This window comes from Hemiscyllium ocellatum, chromosome 11 (assembly GCF_020745735.1).
Source record: "Hemiscyllium ocellatum isolate sHemOce1 chromosome 11, sHemOce1.pat.X.cur, whole genome shotgun sequence".
NCBI lineage: Eukaryota > Metazoa > Chordata > Chondrichthyes > Orectolobiformes > Hemiscylliidae > Hemiscyllium > Hemiscyllium ocellatum.
In genome coordinates this window covers 57,160,911-57,185,442 of record NC_083411.1, presented here as the reverse complement: position 1 = coordinate 57,185,442, position 24,532 = coordinate 57,160,911, and the positions used below count along the sequence as shown (strand labels likewise).

Here is a 24,532-nt window from a genome sequence, read left to right as displayed (position 1 = left end):
CCTATTGTTTCTGTACCAGTTATCAAGAACTGATCTACTCTAATCCCATTTCCCAGCACTTAGCCTTGTATCCTTTGGTGTTTCAAGTGATCATCTAGACTGTTTTTAAATGCTGTAGTGGTTCCTGCCTCTACCACCGTTTTAGAAAGTGAATTTGAAACAGTGAAAGGAGATATTCCACTGTTTTAATTGTGAACAACATCTCTGCAAGGCGATCTAACACCAACATCTGGTGAAGTAAATATAGTGACTATATTCATGGGTATAAAACACAATTGCTCATTTAAACTGTTGCCAAATCAAGACTGCTCAGAACACTAATCCTGTAACATGGGCACAGCTTTCCACACTGCATCCGGTCCAAGGCTGGCAAACTGCCCAAAGGAAGTTTCCAGGAAAAACATTGGCATCCCAGTGACTGCCAGCATCAGAATGTAGGGAATAAGGAAAGCACCTGCAAAATATAGAAAAGGGAAAGTCAAATAAATTGCTTGAATATTAATGTCACCAGGTTTCATAACTAATAGTTCATTTCGTATTAATACTGGAATGAAATGTTGTTGACAGAAGAGTGTGGCTGCAGATTGTAGATTGCGTCTTTTTTTGTATTTAGATCCTGTGTACAATCAACATTCAGGGACCTATACAACAGTGTTGCTCCTAAAACCTGAGGTCAGCCACACCTGCTGATTTCTCCAGCATTCTCTATTTGTTTTACGCACCGGGCATGCGCGTTATTTTGCTTTTATTTAGCTTTGATAATTGTACTTGGCAGCCTCAGGATGACTGTCAGGAGGAAAATGCATGATTCCAATGGCCAGGAGGTTGGAAAGGGCCTCTTTATAGGATTGAAGCTTGGAATGAAAATACAGTCAGTGCAGTCGAATGATGCTACTGACATTGATTCCATTTTCCTCAGGAGAGCTGTTTCTGTCATGCTTGTGGACCAGGGAAAAGAATCATGAATGTAGCAAAACAGTGTGACACCATAAGGCTTCCTGTAAAGAGGGCAATCTTTCCAGGAGTGTCAGAGAGATTCTCCAAGTTTGGGATGATGCACCACATTCTCCATTTCGTCCTGGCCATTGGAGAGCTGCAAAGTTACCTCTGTGCACCATTTCCTGTCTTGGAAAGAGGAAGGGTCAGAAACTGGAAAGAGGAGATAGGGGCAAGGTGACATTGACCCCATCGACATGGGTACGATGAGATTGTGAGGCTATCCTTCAATGAACACAGACTTCCCCACCCTAACACACACCAATCATTCACCAGCATCACACTCATTTCAAACTCTTCCACCAGGAAATCCCTGCACCAAAATTAATCAATAAATAAAAACCACCAAAAATCTTCACAAGCCAGCTTTACACCACTGAACTCTTCACCCTTGTGTGCAAGCCTTTACTGTCTTTCAGATATTGCCACCCAGCCCAATGTTACATTCCTGCCCTCATGACTGAAGCTTGACTGGTGCAATGTGCTGACTCTCACAGCAGGAAACTACAGATGGCCATGCATGGTATCTTCAAACGCCTACATGATTTGAGGACCTGATTTCAGACTGGAGCGGTACAACAACCTGGTGGTTAGAATAGAATCATTGAGTCATACAGCACAGATATAGACACTGCAGTCCAACTCGTCTATGCCAACCAGACATCCCAATCTGACCTAGTCCCATTAACGTCTGGCCCATATCCCTCCAAACCTTCCTCCTCATGTATCTGATATAAAAGTTGCCTTTCCAGTTTTGTAATTGTATCAGCCTTCACAACTTCCTCTGGCAGCTTGTTCCATAAAAGCACCTTCCTCTGCATGAAAACATTGCCCCTGGATTCCCTGTTAATTCTTTCCCCACTCCCTTTAAACCTTTGCCCTCTAGTTTTGGACATCTGCACCTTGGCTATTCACCCTATCCATGCCCCTCATGATTTTATAAACCACCCTAAGGTCACCCTGCAACTCCAATAATCTAGGGAAAAATGCCCAGCCTATTCATGATTTGGAGGAGCCAGTATTGGACTGGGGCAGACAAAGTTAACAGTCATACAACACCAGGTTATAGTCCAACAGGTATTTGGAAGCACTAGCTTTCAAAGCGCTGCTTCTTCATCAGGTGGTTATGAATCAGGACCTATGACACAGAATGTATAGCAAAAAATTATAGTGACACAATGATATGTTGAACACACCTAGATTGTTAAGTTTTTCATCTTTTTGAATGGGTTTGCTGGTTTCGGTTCTTTAATATGTAAATCCCAGAACTTCTTTTCAGTCACATTCTCCAGATAACTTAAGGTTTTATCACAACAGGTGACATCTCAGCTCAGAGAATGCCTTGATTTCGCTGCACTTTGGATGCTGCCTGAACTGCTGTGCTCTTCCAGCACCACTGATCCAAAATCTAGTTTCCAATATCTGCAGTCATTGTTTTTACCACCTTATAGGTGTGAGGGTTTGAGTCTGTCTGTATCCCAATCTTGAGTAAAACTGGTTCTATTTCCAAAGAAGAATGTTTTTAAAAAATGTCCTCCTTCACACTCACCTGATGAAGAAGCAGCGCTTTGAAAGATAGTACTTCCAAATAAACCTGTTGGACTATAACCTAGTTTTGTGATTTTTAACTTTGTCCAGTCTATTCAGCTTCTCCCAATGGATCAAGCCCTCCAATCCCAGCAACATTTCTGTGTCCTCTCAAGTTTAACAATGCCTTTTCTAGAGAAGAGTGACCAGAATTGGTTTCAGTACAGTATTACATAAGTGGTCTCACCACTGTCCAGACGAGTTTATCCTGACGATCAACAATGATAACTAGACGACCCTAAGTGGCCTGGCCAATGTTTTGGAGAGTCACAAAGTACATCCTAACTCCTATACTCAATGTACTGACCAATGAGGGTAAGTGTACCAAACGCCTCCTTCACAATCCTGTCTACCTGCGACTCTGAAGGACCTGTGAAGCTGCATCCCTCGGTCTCTGCTCAGCAGCACTCTGCAGGGCCCTACCATTAACTATATAAGCGCTGCCCTGTTTGCCCTCTCCAGTTTCCTTCCATTTGCCCACAAGCCTGTATCTTGACTTTGCTCTGAGCAATGTGTACAATCGCTACTTCACAACGGTTAGCAACCTCCGCCTCTAGGCACTTTCACTATCTTTTCCCTTCATTCTTATTCCCTTTTGTTCATAACATCAAAAACACCATTTTCCTGCGCCTTTCAGTGCTGCAGTTAGCTTTTTGACTCTCCTCGCAAGACTTCTGCCAACACATCCTGTTTGGACTACATTACCCACGGTGCCGTTAGCCATCCCTGCACTTGCGCAGTGCAGTTCAACGTTTGGTATTGATGGACTGCTCGCGATGCCTCATGGGAGTTGTAGTTCTGACGTGCGTTCGCGCTCCGCAGCAGCTGGTGGCCAACGGCCAGGAGTTCGAATTGGAGCGCGCGAGACCCAACGAACGACGGTCACGTGGTGCGGCTTGTGTTGTTGGAGTGCATCTGTAAATACCGGTGGGAATACACTCCCTCAATCAACATCCTCCTCATTATATAAACTACCCCGATCCTGTCCATCAATTACTTCCAGTGACGGCTCTCCCACAGTTAAATCTGGCCTTTACTGCCCTACCCCCATTGGAAAGTTACAGAGATAGCGGCTGGAATCCTTCTGCCTATCAACTATTCACACCGGGATTCCCAGTTTAGAGAGCGGCACCATCCGGGCTGTTCACACTGTGGGGAGGTTACAGCTTCTCCCCACGTCTGCAGGAGTTCCCGCTGGGTGCTCTGGTTTCCTCCCACAGTCTGAAGGTCTGCAGTTTAGATGCTGTCTGACCTGCTGCGCTTTTCCAGCAACACATTTTCAGCTCTGGTCTCCAGCATCTGCAGTCCTCACTTTCTCCAGGTCTGCAGTTTAGGTCGACTGGCCATGCTGAATTGTCCCTAGTCTTCAGGGATGTCCAGACCAAGTGGATAGGCCACGGGAAACGCAGGGATGCAGGGATAAACAATGCAGAGATGATGGGCCGAATGGCCTCTATTTGCATTGGAGGGATTCTCTGATTCTTTGTGAGATGCATAATTTGACATGAGCAGTAGTAGTATGGACGATCATTAGTTGAATAGCGATGTTAAGTGCATACACTATATGGGCTGCACAGTGGCACAGTGGTTAGCACTGCGCCAGGGACCTGGTTTCAATTCCCACTTCGGGCAACTGTCTGTGTGGAGTTTGCACATTCTCCCAGTGTCTGCATGGGTGCCCTCCGCGCGCTCCGGTTTCCTCCCATAGTCTAAAGACGTGCAGGTTAGGTGAATTGGCCTTGCTAAATTGCCCATAATGTTAGGTGCATTAGTCAGGGGTGAACGTAGGGAAATGGGTCTGGGTGAGTCACTCTTTAGCAGGTCTGTTTCCACACTGTAGTGAATCTAATCTAATCATTTCAATTGGCAACAATACTTTCAATGCAGGATCTCAGCTACCCTCTCAAATTTACTGAAATGCTGTTGAGCACAAATAAGTTAGAGTTACTACAAAAGTATCAGTGGAGCAAAAATGTTTGAAATTGAAGCCCTTTCTGAGATGCTGTCCTCAGTTCTCTTGTGTGCTCTCCAAAGAAAATCACAAGTGACACCACCTGAGACAGTAAAGTAATCTACCAGTCACTATTTGCATGTCTTGAAGTCAGCAGCAACTTCCATCTTGTCAAAAAGGTCAGTTATTTTTGTAGTGCCTGTTTGTGATTGTATGTTTTTGTTAAATTGCACACGTACTGTTTTTATATTTGAAACTTGATCACAGTGCTAGTGTGGAGTAAGGGCGGATGGCATAACCGTTGGTGACCGCAGGTTAAAAAATGCTCTCTGGTTCTTTGAATGTGATTTTTTTTTACACCATTTACTTGTTGTCTTTGTGCTTGTTTCTCCCCTGTATTTTGGATTTCATGACAATACCTCCTCCATTTCTGTAGGCCAGGTACGGGAATCTCCATACATTGCCCAAACCCACAGCAGAACCGATCACTGAGAGCAAGTAGTCGATCTTCGAGGACCAGTTACCTCGCTCCACATTCTCGTCACCTTCACGCACACGTTCACTGGTGGCAGCCTGGGGAAAAGAGAGGAAATGGCTGATTTAAAAACAGAAATTGTTGGAGAAACTCAGCAGGTCTTGGCAGCATACATGGAGAGAAAGCAGAGTTAATGTTTTGAGTCCAGTGACCTCTCTTCAGAACTGATAGTACCTAGGAAGAAACTGTACGAAAGCTGATGACGGAAATGAGCTAACCAAGACCAAAGGGAGAGAAAGAAAGTTAGACAAAGGAATGGTTGATAGTATGGCAGGAAAGGGGGAAAAACTGATAGGGACAATGAGTAAATGAAATTTGATTGAAGCAGCGAGGTCATAATCGGACCTACAGTAGGTAAAGGACGTTGTTAGTAGAAAGTGAGGACTGCAGATGCTGGAGATTAGAGTCAAGAGTGTGGTGCTGGGAAAGCACAGCAAGTCAGGGAGCATCTGAGAATCAACATTTTGGACAAAAGCCCAAACCTGAATTGAAGCTTTGGGCAGATTCCTGATGAAGTGCTTTTGCCCAAAACGTCGATTCTCCAGCTCCTCTGATGCTGCGCGACCTGCTGTGCTGTTCCAGCCCCACACTGAAGGATCTTGTTAGCTCAGCTGGCTGGCTGGATGGTTTGCAATGCAAATAGATGGCCACAGCATGAATTCAATTTGTGCACTGTCTGAATGTGGGAGAATTGTTAGATTCATTGCAGCTATTTTGTCACATATTAAAAGCCTGGAAACCATTTTAAATTTCATCTTAGTGCTTGCTTGCTCAAAGTCTGTGTTTTCTCATGCCCGGCTAAGGCAGTTGGCCTTGCAACTGTACTGGTACCTGATAAATTCTTCTCTTTGGATGGAGCTATTCTTCTCTTTGCAATGACCTATTTGTCTACTAACGCCTGCTTATCATTTACTAACTGACACTGTCCAGACATTACGTGACTGAAGCAAGGTGCCCAGCTTGCTAATTATCCTGCAATTAACAGTTTGCTAATTGTTAATCAATTCTGGCCTATATAATCACTTTTATGTGGCTGTTCTTCCCCTGAGGGAGAAAGTGAGGACTGTAGATCAGAGCTGACAATGTGTCGCTGGAAAAGCGCAGCAGCCAAGGAGCAGGAGAATCGATGTTTCGGCATGAGCCCTTCTTCAGGAATGGCTCATGCCCGAAACGTCGATTCTCCTGCTCCTTGGATGCTGCCTGACCTCCCGTTCTTTGTTGCAAATATTTTGTCCCCTGTCTGGGTGACATCCTCAGTGCTTGGGAGCCTCCTGTAAAGTGCTTCTTTCCTCCGGCATTTGTAGTGGTTTGAGTCTGGCGCTTCCGGTTGTTAGTTCCAGCTGTCCGTTGCAGTGGTTGGTATATTGGGTCCAGGTCGATGTGCTTATTGATTGAATCTGTGGATGAGTGCCAAGCCTGTAGGAATTCCCTGGTTGTTCTCTGTTTGGCTTGTCCTATAATAGTAGTACACACAGACAAGGAAGAAACCATGGTCTCATCCGATGTAACGGCACTGTTCACCTCTATCGACAAAACCCTAGCCAGAGAAACAATAACCAACCTGCTGAACATACAGAACAGACAACAGGACATTGAACCTATCGACAAAGATGGCATACTCAAACTACTGGACCTGTGCCTCACAACACACTTTACATTCAACAACCAAATATATGAACAAATCAATGGCACACCCATGGGCTCACCCATCTCTAGACTCATAGCAGAAGCTGTAATGCAAAGATTAGAACAAACCGCAAATTAACCCAAACTCTGGGTCAGATATGTGGATGACACCTTTGTAATCATTAAAAACACAGAAATAGAGAACACACACCGGATCATCAACGCCACACTCACAGGAATCTGATTCACGAGAGAGGAAGAAAAGGACAACTAACTCCCATTCCGAGATGTGATGGTACCGAGAACACCAAACGGAGAATTCACCACAAAGTATACAGGAAAGCCACACACACAGACCAAGTCCTGAACTACGAAAGCAACCACCCCAACACACACAAAGATGTTGCATCAAGACACTATTCAAAAGGGCCACAACACACTGCAGTACACCAGAACTGCAAAAAGAGGAAGAAGAACACCTAGACAATGTATTCGGCAAAAACAGATACCCGCGCAACTTCATCAACAGATGCCTGAGGGAAAGACAACAGAATGAGGACATGCAGCAACCTAAAGGACTAGCCACACTACCATCAAAACATTTCCGAACTGACAGCCAGACTACTGCGACCACTAAGACTCATAACAGCACACAAACCAACAGCCACTCTACGATAGTGTACAAACTCCTATGCAAGGACTGCACAAAACACTACATAGGACAAACAGGAAGACAGCTAACGATCGCATCTATGAACACCAACTAGCCACGAAACAACATGACCAGCTATTCTTAGTAGCCACGCGTGCAGGTGACAAGCAACATGAATTTGACTGGGACAACACTGCTATTATAGTTCAAGCCAAACAGAGAACAGCCAGGGAATTCCTAAAGGCATGGCACTCATCCACAGATTCAGTCAACAAGCACATCAACCTGGACCCAATATACCGACCACTGCAGCTGGAACTGATAACCGGAAACGGCAGATTGAAACCACTACAAATGCCGGAGGAAAGATCACAGAAGCACTTCACAGGAGGCTCCTAAGCACTGAGGATATCAGCTAGACAGGGAACGAAACGTCTGCAACACAAATTCCCAGCTCGGCAAATAGAACCACAACATAAACATGACTGGCCAAGAGTGTGTTTATACAGGATCCAGACAACAATCACCGAAGCAGTATGGTTTTCCAAAACAGGCAGAAGAAGAGGTCAGGAAGTTAATAGTTTTCTGCAACAAGGGATACGGAGACCAGTAGCTTCCACTATCAACTCACCTATTCGACCAGTTACGAAACCAGACAGTAGCTGGCAAATAGCGGTAGATAACTGGACATTGAACAAGGCCACCTTGTCTACAGCCCCCACCATAGCAACTAACCCAGAGATCGTAGTCAAGCAAAGTGAGGATGCGCAATGGGTCACAGTTTTGGACATAAGTAATGTGTTTTGGTCAACTCACTGGAGAATGAATGCCGATATAAACCCACATTTACTTTCCAAGGCCAGCAATATACTTGGACTGCCCTGCTTCAGTGATTTCCTAACTCCCCGCCCATAATGTCTAAGTGAAGGGTTAAAAGAATTCTCGAAACCTTAATGTCTGGTGCAGTATGTAGATGACTTGCTTTTTCAAACTGAAACTAAAAAGGAATGTTATCAGCTGTTAAGTGAATTACTGCAATTGTGGCATGAATTGGGTCTGAAAGTGAACCCTAAGAGAGCGCAGATATGAAGCAGGACATTACTTATCTGGGAATGATTCTGTCACTGAGAAAACAAGAAATGGACAAATGAAAGGTAGAGGCAATTGGCAGATTCCCTGTTCTGTGGGATGTCAAAGGTTGAGATCCTTCCCAAGCTTAGCGGGGCATTAAAGGGACCACATTGACCAGTAAGGTAGCCCCACTGATGGAGTTATTAAAAAAGAATATGGTGTGCAAATGGAACAAGACATTGCAGATCTAAAGCAAGCACTAGCTGCCGCGCCCGTTCTGAAAACCCCAAATCCAACTGTTAAAAATCGCACAATGCCAGGTTGTAGTTCAACAGGTTTAATTGGTAGCACTAGCTTTAGGAGCGCTGCTCCTTCATCAGGTGGTCATGGTATATAAGATTGTATGATACAGAATTTATGACAAAAAGTTTACAATGTTATGTAACTGAAATTATATATCGAAAAAGACCTGGATTGTTGGTTAAGTCTCTCATCTGTTAGAGTGACCCCTTTGGTTTCAGTTCTTTCATATGTAAATCGCAAAACATTTTTAAAAAATCTACATTCTCAAGTGAACTTTAACAATTGGTGCCTGTCAGCCAAGATAATATATCGAAGGTGTGAGTTCCCCTGTGTGATATTATCTGTGCCACAATGTTTAGACTGATTTTAATCTAAACAAATGAATTTATCGGATCTAATATGGATTCATGCAGTTTTTGAGTGAAGGAAAATGTATGTCTGCAGGTACAAATTCACCCCACAAACTTTTCTTTGTGTGGAGGGATGGTGGGGTTGAGGGCGGAGGGTAGTGATGGTGATGGTGGTTGTGGTTGTGTTGTGGTTGTGAGTGTCTGTGTGAGAGTGTATACATGGGTGTAACTGTGAAAGGATGTGTGTGTGTGTGTGTGTGTGTGTGTGTGTGTGTGTGTGTGTGTGTGTGTGTGTGTGTGTGTGTAGAAAGTGCAATGAGGCTGATATTCAAGTTCAGTACCCATTGGGATGGCCACAACTGGGACCTTGGGTTCATGGCACACTGCAGGTAACCCCATTGCACTACACACACACCTATAAGTTTGTGGGGTGAATTTGTACTTGCAGAGATATACATTTTCCTTCACTTAAAAACTGCCTGTTTCCATAAATTCATTTTTTTAGATTAGTATCAGTCTAAACATTGTGGCACTGACAGTATCACACAGGGGAACACGCACCTTCAATATATTATCTGGGCTGACAGGCACCAATTGTTAAAGTTCACTTGAGAATGTAAATTTTTTAAAAATGTTTTGCAATTTACGTATAAAAGAACTGAAACCAATGTGGTCATTCTCACAGATAAGAGACTTAATATACCATCCAGGTCTTTTTTAATATATAACTTCAATTACATCACACTGTAAGCGTTTGCTATAAATTCTGTGTCTTACAATCTTATACTCCATAACCAGCTGCTGAAGGAGCAGTGCTCCGAAAGCTAGCGCTTCCAATTAAACCTATTGGACTATAACCTGGTGTTGTGAGTTTTAACCAAAGTAGCCACCACAGCCACCACCCTCGCGACAGTTCTGTTACAGAAGACGCACAGGAAATTAAGATCAGTAGCATACACATCACACACGGTGTCACCAGTAGAGCAGGGTACACAGCATGTAAAAAACACGTATTAGCTGTTTCTGGGCAGTGCAACATTTTACCTGCATAGTACAGCTGAACCCACTTACAATTATTGATGGAGCATACCTCGGTACAGCTACTATTAGACAGAAGGATTCAAGATGGTTCGGTTAGCTGAAACTGAATCGCCAGATGGACACTTTTGCTACAGGGAAGAAATATTGCCTGTGAAAGGGGTAAAAACTATCACCATGTTAGGAGACAACTTCATATAGCAGGGAGGAAAACACAAGTGTCAATTGACAGCAGTAAATGATCCCAAGGGCCCATTTGTATCAAAACAATTGGAGGGGGTAAGATGGGGCCTGAAAGCAGACATGCATAAGAGATAATCCATCACTGGACCCCACACACTAAAATAATTAGAACTCTTCCTGATACAGCAAAGGAGTTGTTGCGGGAACCCAGATTACAAGACCGGTTCTGGAACAGGAGATCTCATGTTCAAATACATCTGTGGATCAGAATTCTGTCACATGTTGCTGTAGTTGTGATTCTATGTGCATTACTAATTATCATACCCAATGTATGTCAGCTTAGAAGGTAGACAAATGAAATTGTGCAGAGATTTGAGGGTGAGCCTGTCATGAAACAGAAGGAATATTATGAAAACACTGAGTTAAGTCATATATGCATTATTTCTTCATATTCGTTATTGCATGTTTGCTTTATATTATTATACTTTTCTTTAGTGTTCTTTACATGTTCTTTTCTCTATTTTACTATAACGATATAACATGCAACTTATTCAATGGGAGGATACTGACCATCCCAGGAGAGGTTCGCAGAAAGAGACAGACAATGATCGTAAAATAAGTATCTTTGGATAAAAAGGGGAGAGATGTTAGCCAGTGGCTGCAGGAAAAGAGAGGGAGGAATACAAGCTGCCGACACATTGCAGAAAAATACTGAATGCAAAATTATTGGCATGCAGGAAGAAGCGGCTTGTGAACTAAAATGGCCTGAGTCCAGGTACTGGTGTGAATTTGAAACTGGTTTATGCTAAGTTCTCTGGTAAGATGAAGTAATGCCAAAGGAAGATGAAGTAATGCAAAACCCTTATTTGGACAAGCTGCCCAAGTCGGTGGGTCAGAGCCAATAAGGTAAAGGCATATGATAAGCAAATGAGCCTGAGCCAATGGTGCACAGACAGACATTTAGAAAGGAAAGGAATAAGAAGATGACTGTTGGATATGGAGCCAGTCAAAACTCCAGAGACTGACCATCACAGAAGTAAACCCTACGTCAAGACCACCGGTGCCAACATTGAGAGTGTGAGGCGTCAGACCTTGTCGTCATCAGGAGCTATACTGCTTGGGTATTAGCTTTTATATTTTGTGACTACTCAGAGAGTGTCAGAAGACTCTAGTGAGTGTACAAGTATGTTCTATGCCAACAAATGTTTTAGCTACACACATGTATTGACGAACAACATTAATAAAGTGACATGTGAGTTATGAGAGAATTGATTCTTGTCCTCTCTGTACAAGCCAATAACCAGAGCTGGCGAACACTGGGCTCCATCAACCAGCACAGGGCTCATGCACATCATCCACCACCTCAGAGACACACAGCTCAGTGAGACCAATAAGGGAAGGTGTTAGCTTATGGCCTAATGAATCACACATCACAAATGATCAAGGAGATTATTGGTCAGAGGGACAGTAGTGAAAGGGCCCCATGAGAGGGTCCAGGCCTTTCCAGGCTCTGCTCAGTCAGTGTAGATGCAGAGACTCATTTCAAGTTCTGACAACTTTTCTGGCTGCACTGTACACCACCAGAGAGAGAGAGTGAAAAAGTTCATCCTTGAAATAATTGACATGATGTCTCAGGCCTTACTGATGGGTGGAGAGTTAATCTGCATGGAACATCTTAGACAATAGATAACTGAGGGTACAAATACAGAAATTGCTGGAAAAGCTCAGTGGGTCTCTGAAGAGAAATCGGAGTTGGCCAGGGAATAAGGTGGTGGGTTAAAGTGGCATGTAACTGGAAGCTCAAGGTCACTTTTGCACGGAGAATGTAGATGTTCTGCAAAGCTTTCGCCCAGTCTACACTTGGTCTCCTCCATATTGAGGGAACAGTTTTGTGAGCAGCGAATGCAATAGCCTAGATTGTGAGATGTGCAAGTGCTGTTTTACCTGGAAGGTATGTTTGGGCCTGGAAGATTCTTTCTCATTTCGATATAACTGGTTTGCCAATTTTTCTGAAACTGTATCCCTTGGTTTGAGACTCCTCTATCCACATGGGAAACATCCTTCCTACATTTAATGAATCGGATTCTTAAAAGGTCTGTGTTTGATTGAGGTCACTACTCATTCTCCTCAAAGAAGAAAAACAGAGAGGAATTCCAGAGAATAAAGACCCTTTAATCTTTGATTGTAGGACACTCATGGAAATTAGTTTGGTGAACCTGTTTTACACTCCCTCTACAGCAAGTATATCTTTAGGTAGGTAAGGAGGTGAAAACTATGCGCAATCCTCAAGGTACAGTTTCATCAAGATTCTATACCATTACAGTAAGACCCCTTTCCTCCTTTACTAAAATCCTCTTGTAATAAAAGTCTCTTAATTGCTTGCAGTCTCTACATGTTACATTTCAGTGTCTGATGAACAAAGGAAACCAATTCTTTGAAGTTCAACACTTCCCAATTTTTTACCGTTAAAGGAATACTCTATTTCTATTTTTCCAATGAAAGTACATAACATCACACTTCTCCACACCTTATTCTATCTGACAATTCTTTGCCCACTCAAAAAGCCTCTCCAAAACCAAAAAGCATCTTTGCACTTTCCTCATAACTCACACTTACATTCAAATAAAAGCATTAACTGTGGACCAGTATTGACATGTTTGCCAGTATTGACATTTTTGAAACAGAGTTTCTAATTTGTATTAGTCCATAGATTCTTAACTTTTTCTGGGATATTTTTAATCTCTTCTTTGGTGATAGATAGAAAGTATTGGTTTAGCTTTGCTGCTGTATCATTGCCCTCTTTTTAAATTTCTCCTGGCTTTTCTTGTAATGGGCACCCTTTTGATATTGCTTTTAAAAAAAATTTACATACCTAGAGAAGCTTTACAGTCCAACTTTATGTATCTCACTAATGCACTGTCATGTTCTATTCTCCCATTCTTAATATTTTCCTCGTTCATCATTTGCTGAATTCCAAAATGTCTCCAATTCTTAGGCTTCCAACTCTTTTGGATACTTTATAGAGTTCTTCCTTTGATTAAATACAATTAATCATGGTTAACCATTTTCCTTACTGGATATAGGTCAAAAGTATACATATTTGGTCTAAACTGTATTGTAGCTTGCTAAATGTCAGCCATTGTTTAATATGATGCAATTACACTTTTAATGCACTGTTCTGACTGCGGCTGGAAGAGTGAACTTTTGCTATAGATCCCCACTATTTGGGTCATAATGCAAAATGAAAATACTTACTCAGTAACTAAGATGGCAATTAAATATCTTCTTAATACCGATTAGATCAATCAACCAGGTTTCTTGTGGTTTTCCATGAGAAACTTCTGAAGCTTCCAATACAGTTTTGTGTTTTCAAAAGTTACTCATCGATAAACCCCAATCTGGCTGTAATCTTCCCCGGTGGCAGGCAGGCAGCTCCTACCATCTCAAGGCACTCACTGTCTCTAAATAGGTGCCAAGTCTACCTTATGATTAATCAGACCATTTAATTTTAAAACTTACATTGCAATGTTGACATAACACAAGCAGAGGGAGAGGAGCAGAATTTATCCAGGTATTGGGTTCCCGAACCTAATTGAAAATCTGGCCCACGAAAGAGATTATTCAACCAACATTGATTCCAGAGTTAAACAGAAAACCTCAGTGAATTTTATCATACAGATTTTTAAAAATATTTTTCAATGGGATGTTGGCATTGCCAGCTAAACCAGTGTTTATTGCCCATTCCCCAATTGCCGGAAGGCCTGTTAAAAGTCAACTACATTGCTGTAGTTCTGGAATTACAGGTAGGCCACCAGGTAAAGATGGCAGATTTCCATCCCTAAAGGGCGTTTGTGAACCAAGGTTATTTTGTAAATGACAGTCAATGATGGTTAGTTACAGTTAGGCTAGAGTTTTATTCCAGATTTTAATTGAAGTCACACCCTCAAAATATCACCCTGGAGGTCTCAATGACTAGCCCTCTGACATTACTACAGCTAGGCCACCTTCTCCCCAATGTTTATATTGCCAAAGGGACTCATTCTCACCAAAGGTCCTTCTGAGCAGAAGTGTTTCAGTTAAGAGTGTATTAGATCAAAATGCATGTCAAAATAATACTGCATGAGCTTGGAAGGTGCAGAATCAATAATCATAGAAAAGCCAAAAGACCTGCAGATAATGTAAATTAGAAACAAAAATTGAAATTGCTGGAAAAGCTCAGCAGGTCTGGTAGCATATGTCAAGAGAAATCAAAGTTAACATTTTGGATTGAGTGACCCTTCCTCTGAACTGATGGTAGCTCAGAAAATGTCAGTTTATTTGTAGAAGGTATGGTGGAGGGAGCGAGTAAGGAGAAAATGATAGTTGGGGATAGACCCTAAAGATAGAAGAATAGTTGAACAGACAAGGAAATGGATAATGATCTGGCTGGAAGGGAGAATAGCTGTTAATGGAGACTGTTAATGGCTACCAATGGGTTGTGTGTAACAACAGACTTCATGACAGTCAGGCAGCATCCGAAGAGCAAGATAATCGACGTTTCAGGCATAAGCTCTTCAGCAGAAATGAGGCTTGTGGGTAGGGGCTGAGAGAAAAATGGGAGAGTGGTGGGGTTAGTGGGAGGTAGCTGGGAGAGCGATTAGGTGGATGAAGGTGAGGGAGAAGGTGATAGGTCAGAGGGGGCAGTGATGGATGGGTCCAGAGGATGGTGCCCGAGTTGGTTGGCTTGGGACTGGGATAATGTGGAGGGAGGGGAATTGAGGAAGCTGTTGAAATCCACATTTATCCCGTGTGGTTACAGGATCCCAAGGCAGAATATGAGATGTTCCTCCTCCAGTTGTCAGTGATAAGCATTTGGCGGTGGAGGAGGCCCAGGGCCTGCATGTCTTGACGGAGTGGGAAGGGGAATTGAAGTGTTCAGCCACAGTGCAGTAGGGTTGGTGGGTATCCCAGAAATGTTCTCTGAAACAATCCGCAAGAAGGCACCCTGTCTCCCTGATGTAGACTAGACCACATGAGGTACAACAGATGACATTGGGAGAGGTGCAGGTGAATTTCTGATGGATGTGGAAGGATCCCTTGAGGCCTCGGAGGTGAGGAGAGTGGTGTGGACGCAAGTTTTGCACTTCCTGCGGTGGCATGGAAAGTTGCCAGGAGTGCAGTGTGAGCTGGTGGGGATATGAACCTGAAGAGGCAGTCACAGAGGGAATTATATTTTCAGAATGCTGATAGGGGTGGGGAGGGAAATATATCTCTGGTGGGGTCCGTTTGGAGGTGGGGGATGTGGCGGAGGATGATGCATTGTATGTGGAGGTAGGTGAGGACCGGGGGGTTCTGTCCTTGTTGTGTTGTGAAGGGTGGGGTTCATGGGTGGTGGTGCATGAAGTGGAGGAGGTGCGCTGGAGGGCATCATCAACCACGTGGGAAGGGAAGTTGCAATCGTGGAAGAAGGAGGCTATCTGGGAATTTGAGGTGGAATTAGTCATCCTGGGAACAGATGCAGCGGAGGTGGAGGAATTGGGAGTAAGGAATGATGTTTTTACAGGAGGTAGGGTGAAAGGAGGTGTAATTTAGGTAGCTGTGTAAGTCGGTGGGCTTGTAGTATATGTGGTTAGTTGGTTGCCAGAAACGGTGATGGAGAAGTCCAGGAAGGGGAGGGAGATTGCCAAGATGGTCCAGGTGAATTTTAGGTCGGGTGAAAGGTGTTGGTAAAGTTGATGAACTGTTCAACCTCCTCAAGGGAGTATGAGGCAGTGCAGATAGTCATTGATGTACCGGAGGAACAGGTGGGATTGATACAGTGTAACTGCGGAGAATGGACTGTTCTACATATCTGACAAACAGGGAGGCATAGCTGGGTCCCATGAGGGTGCCCATGGATACCCATTTGGTTTGGAGAAATTGTTGAGGGTGAGGACCAGTTCAGCCAGGCAGATGAGGGTGTCAGTGGAAGGGTACGGGTTGGGACAGCATGAGAGTAAGAAACAGGGGTCTTGGAGACCTTTGTCGTGGTGGATCGATGTGTACACGGACTGGATGTCTATGGTGAAGATGAGGCGTTGGGTGCCAGGGGAACGAAAATCTTGAAGGAAGTGTGTCACGAATGTAGGTGGGGAGTTCCTGAACTAAGGGGTCAGGACGGTGTCAAGGCAGGAAGAAATGAGTTCAGTGGGACAGGTGCAGGCTGAGACAATGGTCGACAGGGGCAGTCAGGTTTGTGAATCTTTGGAAGGAGGTGGCTGAGTGGTTAGCACTGCTGCCTTACTGTGCCATGGAGTTGGGTTTGATTCCAGCCTGGTGTGACTGTGTGGAGTTTGCACGTTCTCTCCCTGTGTCTGCGCTGGATTCCTCTGGATGCTGCAGTTTCCTCCCACAGTCCAAAGATGTGTAGGTTAGGTGGCTTGGCCATGCTAAATTACACATAGGATCCAGGGATGTGCAGGCAAGATGGGTTAGCCATGAAGAATGCAGGGTTACAGGCATAGGGTGGGGGCGTGGGTCTGGGCGAATCGCTCTTCAGAGGGTTGGTGCAGACTTGATGGGCAGGATTTCTTAAGATGGTCGAGGGCCCATTTGCTTTTCTTCATATTAGGACAGTGGACTCAGTTTGTCATCCATCATGGCCCCGTTCTGATAACAGAGGCCTGTCCATCTCAGCAAAGATCAGAAACCAGAGCCGCTCCTTGAGTAAGTACCAATTTTGTGGGACTTGTGGACAAATTTTATACGTAATCAGATTGGTGACAGGGTCGAGAGTGTGGTGGTAGAAAAGCACAGCAGGTGAGGCAGCATCCAAGGAGCAGGAGAATCGACATTTCAGGCAGAAGCCCTTCATCAGGAAGCCCTTCATGGATGCTGCCTGATCTGCATTTCCAAAACCACAATCTCGACTCTGATCTGCAGTCCTCACTTTCTCCAGATTGGTGACAGGGAAATCTCTGCTCATCTTATTTGAAATCCAGAGTGATCCCTTCTCTGGTTTAACCTGTTCATTAGTGCCACCCTGTACAAGATGGACTTTGGCAATTAACAAACTGCCCTGAAGACAGGACAAAGTGGCTGATGGTGTCTCTCTGCTTCCTTGTTCACAGGGCTGAACAGATTCATCAAGGACATTGAGATGATGATTGGGGAAAAGAATTGGCTCTTCTGGCTGTGGTGGAGAGCATGCTGGTTTCTTATCTCATCGAGTTTGCTGTAGTAAGGAGATGTTACATCTTTTAGTGTTTCAAACAGAAAATGAAGTGCAGATAATCATTCTGTTTTTGATATGATTTTAGACCTTCATTTTAAACAGATGATTTGTCCCACCAACATATGGACCTGTTGAATACCCTGTCTGGACAGTAGCACTGGGTTGGTGTATGACCATCTTCTGTATTATGTGGGTCCCCATTGTGGCTGTAGTGAGAGTTGTCCAAGCTGAAGGCTCCACCTTGTGCCAGGTAAGGAAATACCAAAAGTAAAACAAAAAACTGCTGATACTGGAAATTTGAAACAAAAGCAGAAATGGCTGAAGAGACTCAGCAGGTCTGACAGCTTTTGTAGATAGAAAGTGCAGTTACCATTTCAAGTCCAGTTCTGAAGATGAGTCACTGGAGTTGGGCATAAATAGCATCGTGTGGATGGAGATAGGTTGAAGTAACATCAGTGGCATTAAGTACATTTTTGGAAAGACTTCACCCCTACTCTCTCACATATACATGTCACGTGCCAACACACAGACACATGTGCATTTAACATGTATGTATGTACATGCAAATGTACATGTACATTGAGATATACAAAATTACAGTAGTAAATGAGACATATATATGTAATTCCTGCAATTAATCATAATATGATTGTCAACCAACATGAAAATTACTCTCTTGAATTGGAATTACCTTTTTTTTCAGGAAATTTCTCAGCAGTCCTTCAAATCGATTCTATCCACACGACCTGTTATGAATGTCTCTGGCATTCTTCAAAAATAATTATATCAGTTTTCTCACAAAATAATTACAGATTCTATATTTAGTTTCAAGCTCTCATCCCTCTTATTGCTACCAGTATGTTCCTCTCAATTTTTCATCAAACTAACAGTCAGAAATTTCCTGAGTGAGATCATTCCTTCTTATGAAATTTTGGGACTGCCCAATCCTCCCTCCACAACTTATCTTTTTTATATCAGTGCCAACTGCAGGATGACCAGATTTGGATCTGGATTTTCTGTCGTTGGAAGTTCAATGATGGATAGAAATCAGGCAGAAATGATTAAACCTTTCCATTTTTGCTGTTTGCACATCAGCTCCTGATTGGGGTCCGTACCTGGAAGAGCACAGTGGGGAACAACATAGAAGCAAGCTTGATTCTACGGAAGCCCCAAATTGTCTCCAACGTCAGGCAACTCCTGAGATCTTCGAGGAGAAAGTGAGGACTGCAGATGCTGCACTCCTAAAGAAGGGCTCATGCCCGAAACGCGATTCTCCTGCTCTTTGGATGCTGCCTGACATGCTGCACTTTTCCAGCAACACATTTTCAACTCCTGAGATCTGACAACTTCTAATATAATTGTGGTTCCAGTAAGTCAGCTGTGATAATCCAGATATGCTGTATGTCAGTTACTTCCTTGTAACCTGGCATTTCTTTGCCATATGTTTTATTTAAATTTTTTTTCAAACCACTTGGATGCTGTTAAACTATTCTTCTTTTCTTCAGGGTTATGCTTGGATTCTCTTGTTAACTTGTCCTAATGTCGTCTTCATAATTACTGTGCTCCTTTCAGTTCTTGTTGGCATTGGTCGATTGCTTTCGAGTTTATTTCACAGCTTTAACTAAATTCTTGGCGGAAACTTTGTAGACGTGGGAATTTATTTAAATTAATTGGAATAGCATGACAACTCTTTGCAAGGCTGTCTTTGTTTAATAAACCACACTGGATTGAAGTATAAATTTAAAAAGTAACAAGATGATACAGTCATAAAGTCAGAGAGATGTACAGCATGGAAACAGACTCTTCAGTCCAACCTGTCCATGCCAAACAGATATCCCAATCCAATCTAGTCCCACCTGCTAGCACCTGGCCCATATCCTTCCAAACCCTTCTTATTCATATGCCCACCCAGATGTGTTTTAAATGTTGCAATTGTACTAATTGTACCACGGTGGCACAGTGGTTAGCACTGCTGCCTCACAGTGCCTGAGACCCGGGTTCAATTCCCGACTCAGGCGACTGACTCCCCGTGTCTGCATGGGTTTCCTCCGGGTGCTCCGGTTTCCTCCCACAGTCCAAAGATGTGCGGGTCAGGTGAATTGGCCATGCTAAGTTGCCCGTAGTGTTAGGTAAGGGGTAAATGTAGGGGTATGGGTGGGTTGCGCTTTGGCAGGTCGGTGTGAACTTGTTGGGCCGAAGGGCCTGTTTCCACACTGTAAGTAATCTAATCTAATCTAACCTCCATGACTTCCTCTGGCAGCTCATTCCACACACATACCACCATCTGCGTGAAAAGATTGCCGGTTGGTCCCTTTTATATCTTTCCCCTCTCATTTTAAACCTCTAGTTCTGGACTTCCCCACCCCAGGGAAAAGTCCTTGTCTATTTATTCTATCCATGCCCTGCATGAATTTATAAACATGATGTTGAACATATTAAATTTTCAGATTGTAAGTTTGCTCGCTGAGCTAGAAGGTTTGTTTTCAGACGTTTTGTCACCATGCGAGGTAACATATGATGATGTTACCGAGCATGGTGAAGCGCTAGTGTTCTGTCCCACTTTCTATTTGTGTGTCTTGGTCTGTTGTGGTGGGTGATATCATTTCCGGTTCTTTTTCTGAGAGGTTAGTAAGTGGGGTCCAAACCATTGTGTTTATTGATGGAGTTTTGGTTTGAATGCCAGGCCTCAAGGAATTCCCATGTATGTCTTTGTTTAACCTGTCCTAGAATGGATGTGTTGTGGCAGTCAAAGTGGTGTCCTTCATCATCTGTGTGTAAGGCCAGCTGCTGCTTATGTATCCTGGTGGTTAATTTCCTGCCTGTCTATCCGATGTAGTGTTTGTTACAGTCCTTGCAGGGTATTTTGTATATGACATTCATTTTTCTGGCTGTTGGTACATGTCCTTTAGGTTCATCAATAGTTGTTTCAGTGTTTTCGTAGTTTTGTGGGCCATCATGATGCCAAGGGGTCTGGATGTCATCTCCGAGATGTCTTTGATATATGGTCGTGTGGCTAGAGTCTTTGATTGTGTCGTGTCTTCTTGTTTGGGTTTGTTGTTTGAGAACTAGCAGACTGTGCTTATCGTGTACCCATCGTTCTTGAATAGGTTGATTGGATGTTTTTTCTTCTGCTGCCTGTAGTTCTGGGGTACTGCAGGGTGTTGTGGCTCATTTAAATAATGTCCTGATGCAGCTCCCTTTGTGGATGTTGGGATGATTGCTCCTTTGGTTGAGTATCTGGTCTGTGTGTGTTGATTTCCTGTAGATGCTGATCTGCAGTTCTCCATTGACTGTTCATTCCACTTTGACATCGAGGAAGGGGAGTCTGTTGTTGTTCTCTTCTTCTTTCTCTTCTCTTCTCCTGTACTCAATGACAGGAGCAATCATCCCAACACCTACAAAGGGAGCTGCATCAGGACAATATGTAAATGAGCTACAATGCACTGCAGCACCCTGGAACTACAAGCAGCAGAAGCAAAACACCCATTTAACCTATTCAAGAACAATGCTTCCCCAATAAGCACAGTCTATTGATTCTCAAACAAGCCCAAACACGAAGACACAATTTGCCCAGAGATTCTAGCCACACGACCATACATCAAAGACATATCGGAGATGACAACCAGACTACTTCGACCCTTGGCATCATGATAGCCCATAAACTTACCAACACACAAGGTGTGGATAATGGCTTTTTTAGATTAGATTACTTACAGTGTGGAAACAGGCCCTTCGGCCCTACAAGTCCACACCGACCCGCCGAAGCGCAACCCACCCATACTCCTACATTTACCCCTTACCTAACACTATGGGCAATTTAGCATGGCCAATTCACCTGACCCACACATCTTTGGACAGTGGGAGGAAACCGGAGCACCCGGAGGAAACCCACGCAGTCACAGGGAGAACATGCAAACTCCACACAGTCAGTTGCCTGAGGCGGGAATTGAACCCAGGTCTCTGGCGCTGTGAGGCAGCAGTGCTAACCACTGTGCCACCGTGCCGCCCTCAATTATTTTTGAAGAAACTGTGTGATATGAAAATATAATATGTGAAGATCACTGTGATCGTAGAAAGTACCACGGTACTACATCCTGGATGATGAAATACAAACCTCAACAAGCAGCCCTTCCAACTAACTTTATCAATCAATCCAACCAATATTTCCTGCAGAAGTCAACTTATCATGCCTGTGTAGTCTCCTCGTGTCTGACTTCCATGTTTTGCCTGACCTAATATAACATGGATTCACTGCCACTGTGACGCTTCTAAATCTTGATAATTTGTTGAAACCCAAATTGTTGGACTGCCATGAGTCACTATAAACCCCTTTTAGCACCAGTACCTGCAGCCATGATAGCTGCAATCTGCGCTTGAATTCATGTGAGCTTCTGATACTGTATTCAATGTTATGCTCACCCCCTGAAAAGGATCCGCAGACTGGCTACCCCAGATCATTAGGATCATTAGTGAGGAGGGTGCCTCTTTTTCTTTATTTGCCTTAGCCCCACGCACCCCCCCACCTCCTGCCCATCAAATGTTTGCAACGAAATTAATTTAAAACTGATGCTCTGTGAATACATTTCTTCCATACTTAAATAAACTTATGTTTTAAAAAGTGCCAATTTTTTAACCAAGCTTTCTTGAGCTATCAAGAATGAGTTCATCAATTACCATATATGAGGAGAATTAGTATCAAAGCACAGACCATATGGATTAGAAATAAGAGGTTAGTCCAAGAAGCTAAAAGTTCAAAAAACAGATTTGCAAATCAGTCACTGGATTGTTCACAAATTGTACATTGTGGTCATTGTAGTGGGGTTTACTAGCAACATTGACATTGAGAGTTGAACAGTCAATTTCAGCATGCTTAATTCACAAGTTGGATGAGGTTTTGTTGTTCTGATTCCTTTTAATTGTGACTGAACTCCAGGGTTTAAGATGAGAGAGCTCTTCTGTCGTCCTATTCCTTTTACCTTGTTAGCTTCTACCCCTCAGACTGAGAAAATCCTTTTTCTGGATTAGTGGTGCTGGAAGAGCACAGCAGTTCACACAGCATCCAAAGTGCAGCGAAATCGACGTTTCGGGCAAAAGCCCTTCATCAGGAATAAAGGCAGTGAGCGTGGAGAGATTATCTTTCCACGCGTTAGGCTCACTGCTTTTATTCCTGATGAAGGGCTTTTGCCCGAAACGTCGATTTCGCTGCACTTTGGATGCTGCCTGAACTGCTGTGCTCTTCCAGCACCACTAATCCAGAATCTGGTTTCCAGCATCTGCAGTCATTGTTTTTACCTGAGAGAATCCTTTATCTGCATAACAGAGGAAAGGGGTTACTTTAAACAACGTTAATTTTTAAACAACATTAATTCTCTTTACCAGGCTAATACTCGCAGGTACGTTAACTCATTGGCATACGTGAGGTCATTTAAAGAAGCTTCTGAAGGGGCTGCCTTCAACACAAAATGTGTCCGCAATTTGGGACATAATCTGCGGGACAAGGCATGCTGTTGAGCAGAGAGTCATCAGCCCCTCATTACTTTTGTAGTCACCAGAGATCACAGACCAGTCTGTTTTGACTTTCTTCTTCCGCTTTGAAGGATTGCTGTTTGTCGTTCCCTTCATATCATTTGGTTTGACATTCCATGGATTTCTATCTCCATGCAGCCACTTATTTTAAATTAACAGCTATCATTCCTCATTTAAAAACTGATTTTAGAGTTATAAATTTAAATGTCCACAGTACTTCATTGTTTTGACTTGTGGGTATTACGTCTTCTGGTTATACTGTACTGGAAGCTGAGATTTGCTGTTCAGTTGTATACTGTGTAGTGCAAGTATTTTCATGGAGTTGGTCACTCTTTCCAGACTAAAAGGAATGGTTTCCAGCTCTGTGCAAAGTTCGGTGCCAAAACTCATACCAAGTTCGGCTCCTCCATCCTCGTTGACAATGCTCACAGATCATTTGGCAGAGCATCCAATGCATTATGCATTCCTGTCTGTAGGCTCATCAGCCTTTTCTATAGGTCATCCTTCCAACTTCCGATGTTTCCTTCACTGCAGACCTCATACATGACCTCTGTAGTAACAACCTGACAGCAGTGTTACCCTCTCCTCTTGGCCTAACTGCAGGCCCCTCATGCCCAATGGATTACCACTTAGACATCCTGCTCCTAAACATGCATACTCTTTTCACTCTAGCATTGTATTCACTCTCGTTACTGGTCAGTAAATATTCCAATGCATTTTATGTTCCAGGCTGGCTGAGCATGTAGATATACAAAGGGATCTGGATGTCTGCATCACTAAGTCACAAATTACAAATTTGTGCAATTACAAGTGGTATGTTAACCTTTATCACAAAAGATTTGAGTACAGAAGTAATAAAGGCATCCTTCAATTGCTTAGAATATCAGTTAGACCACATCTAAAGTACCATGTGCAGATTTGGTCTCCTTACCTCAAGATGCATATTACATCATAGATTGAGTGCAATAAATGATCACCAAATTTATGTTCTGAGGAAAGGCCACTTGACCCGAAACCTTAACTCTGTTTTCTATCCACAGATGCTGCTACACCTGCTGAGCTTTTCCAGCAATTTCTGTTTTTGTTTCTGATTTACGGCATCCACAATTCTTTCGGTTTTCACCAGATTTTCTCCTGGGCTGGTCAGACTATCTAAAGAAGAGAGCTTGGGCACATTGTATTCTCTCGGTTTGGAAGAATAAGAGGTGACTGCTTTGAAACCTAAGCGATAGACAGAGCAGAATGAAAGAAGCTGTTGAACACAACTCCAAAATCAGGGAGCAAACCTGATAGCCTGAATGGATCACTCTGTGTTTCTATGAGATCCTAAGGTGATTTGTTAGATAGATTGGGTAATCAAAGGATATTTCCTCTAAGGGAGAGAGTAGAACTAGGGGGCAGACTAAAAATAAGAGGCTCCTTTTTAAAGAAAAACAAGGAACTGTGATTGCTGGCAATTTGAAACAGAAACACAAAGAGCTGGAGAAAATCAATGAGTCTCACAGCATCTTTGAAGTGAAAG

The 24,532-nt window shown here is 43.3% G+C and overlaps 1 protein-coding gene across 1 annotated transcript in view; it reads right to left on the bottom strand.

Moving 5' to 3' along the window:
- The window catches only part of LOC132820015 (sodium- and chloride-dependent neutral and basic amino acid transporter B(0+)-like), a 113,357-nt gene extending 89,937 nt beyond the window's left edge, over window positions 1–23,420 (bottom strand). Inside the window, exons 1-2 of the mRNA XM_060831942.1 lie at window positions 23,403–23,420; window positions 4,902–5,107 (exon numbers count right to left, since the gene is read on the bottom strand). Of these exons, the coding sequence (XP_060687925.1) occupies window positions 4,902–5,107; window positions 23,403–23,420 (224 nt within the window). The remainder of the gene's footprint in view (window positions 1–4,901; window positions 5,108–23,402) is intronic.
- Between the last annotated feature and the right edge of the window lie 1,112 nt (window positions 23,421–24,532).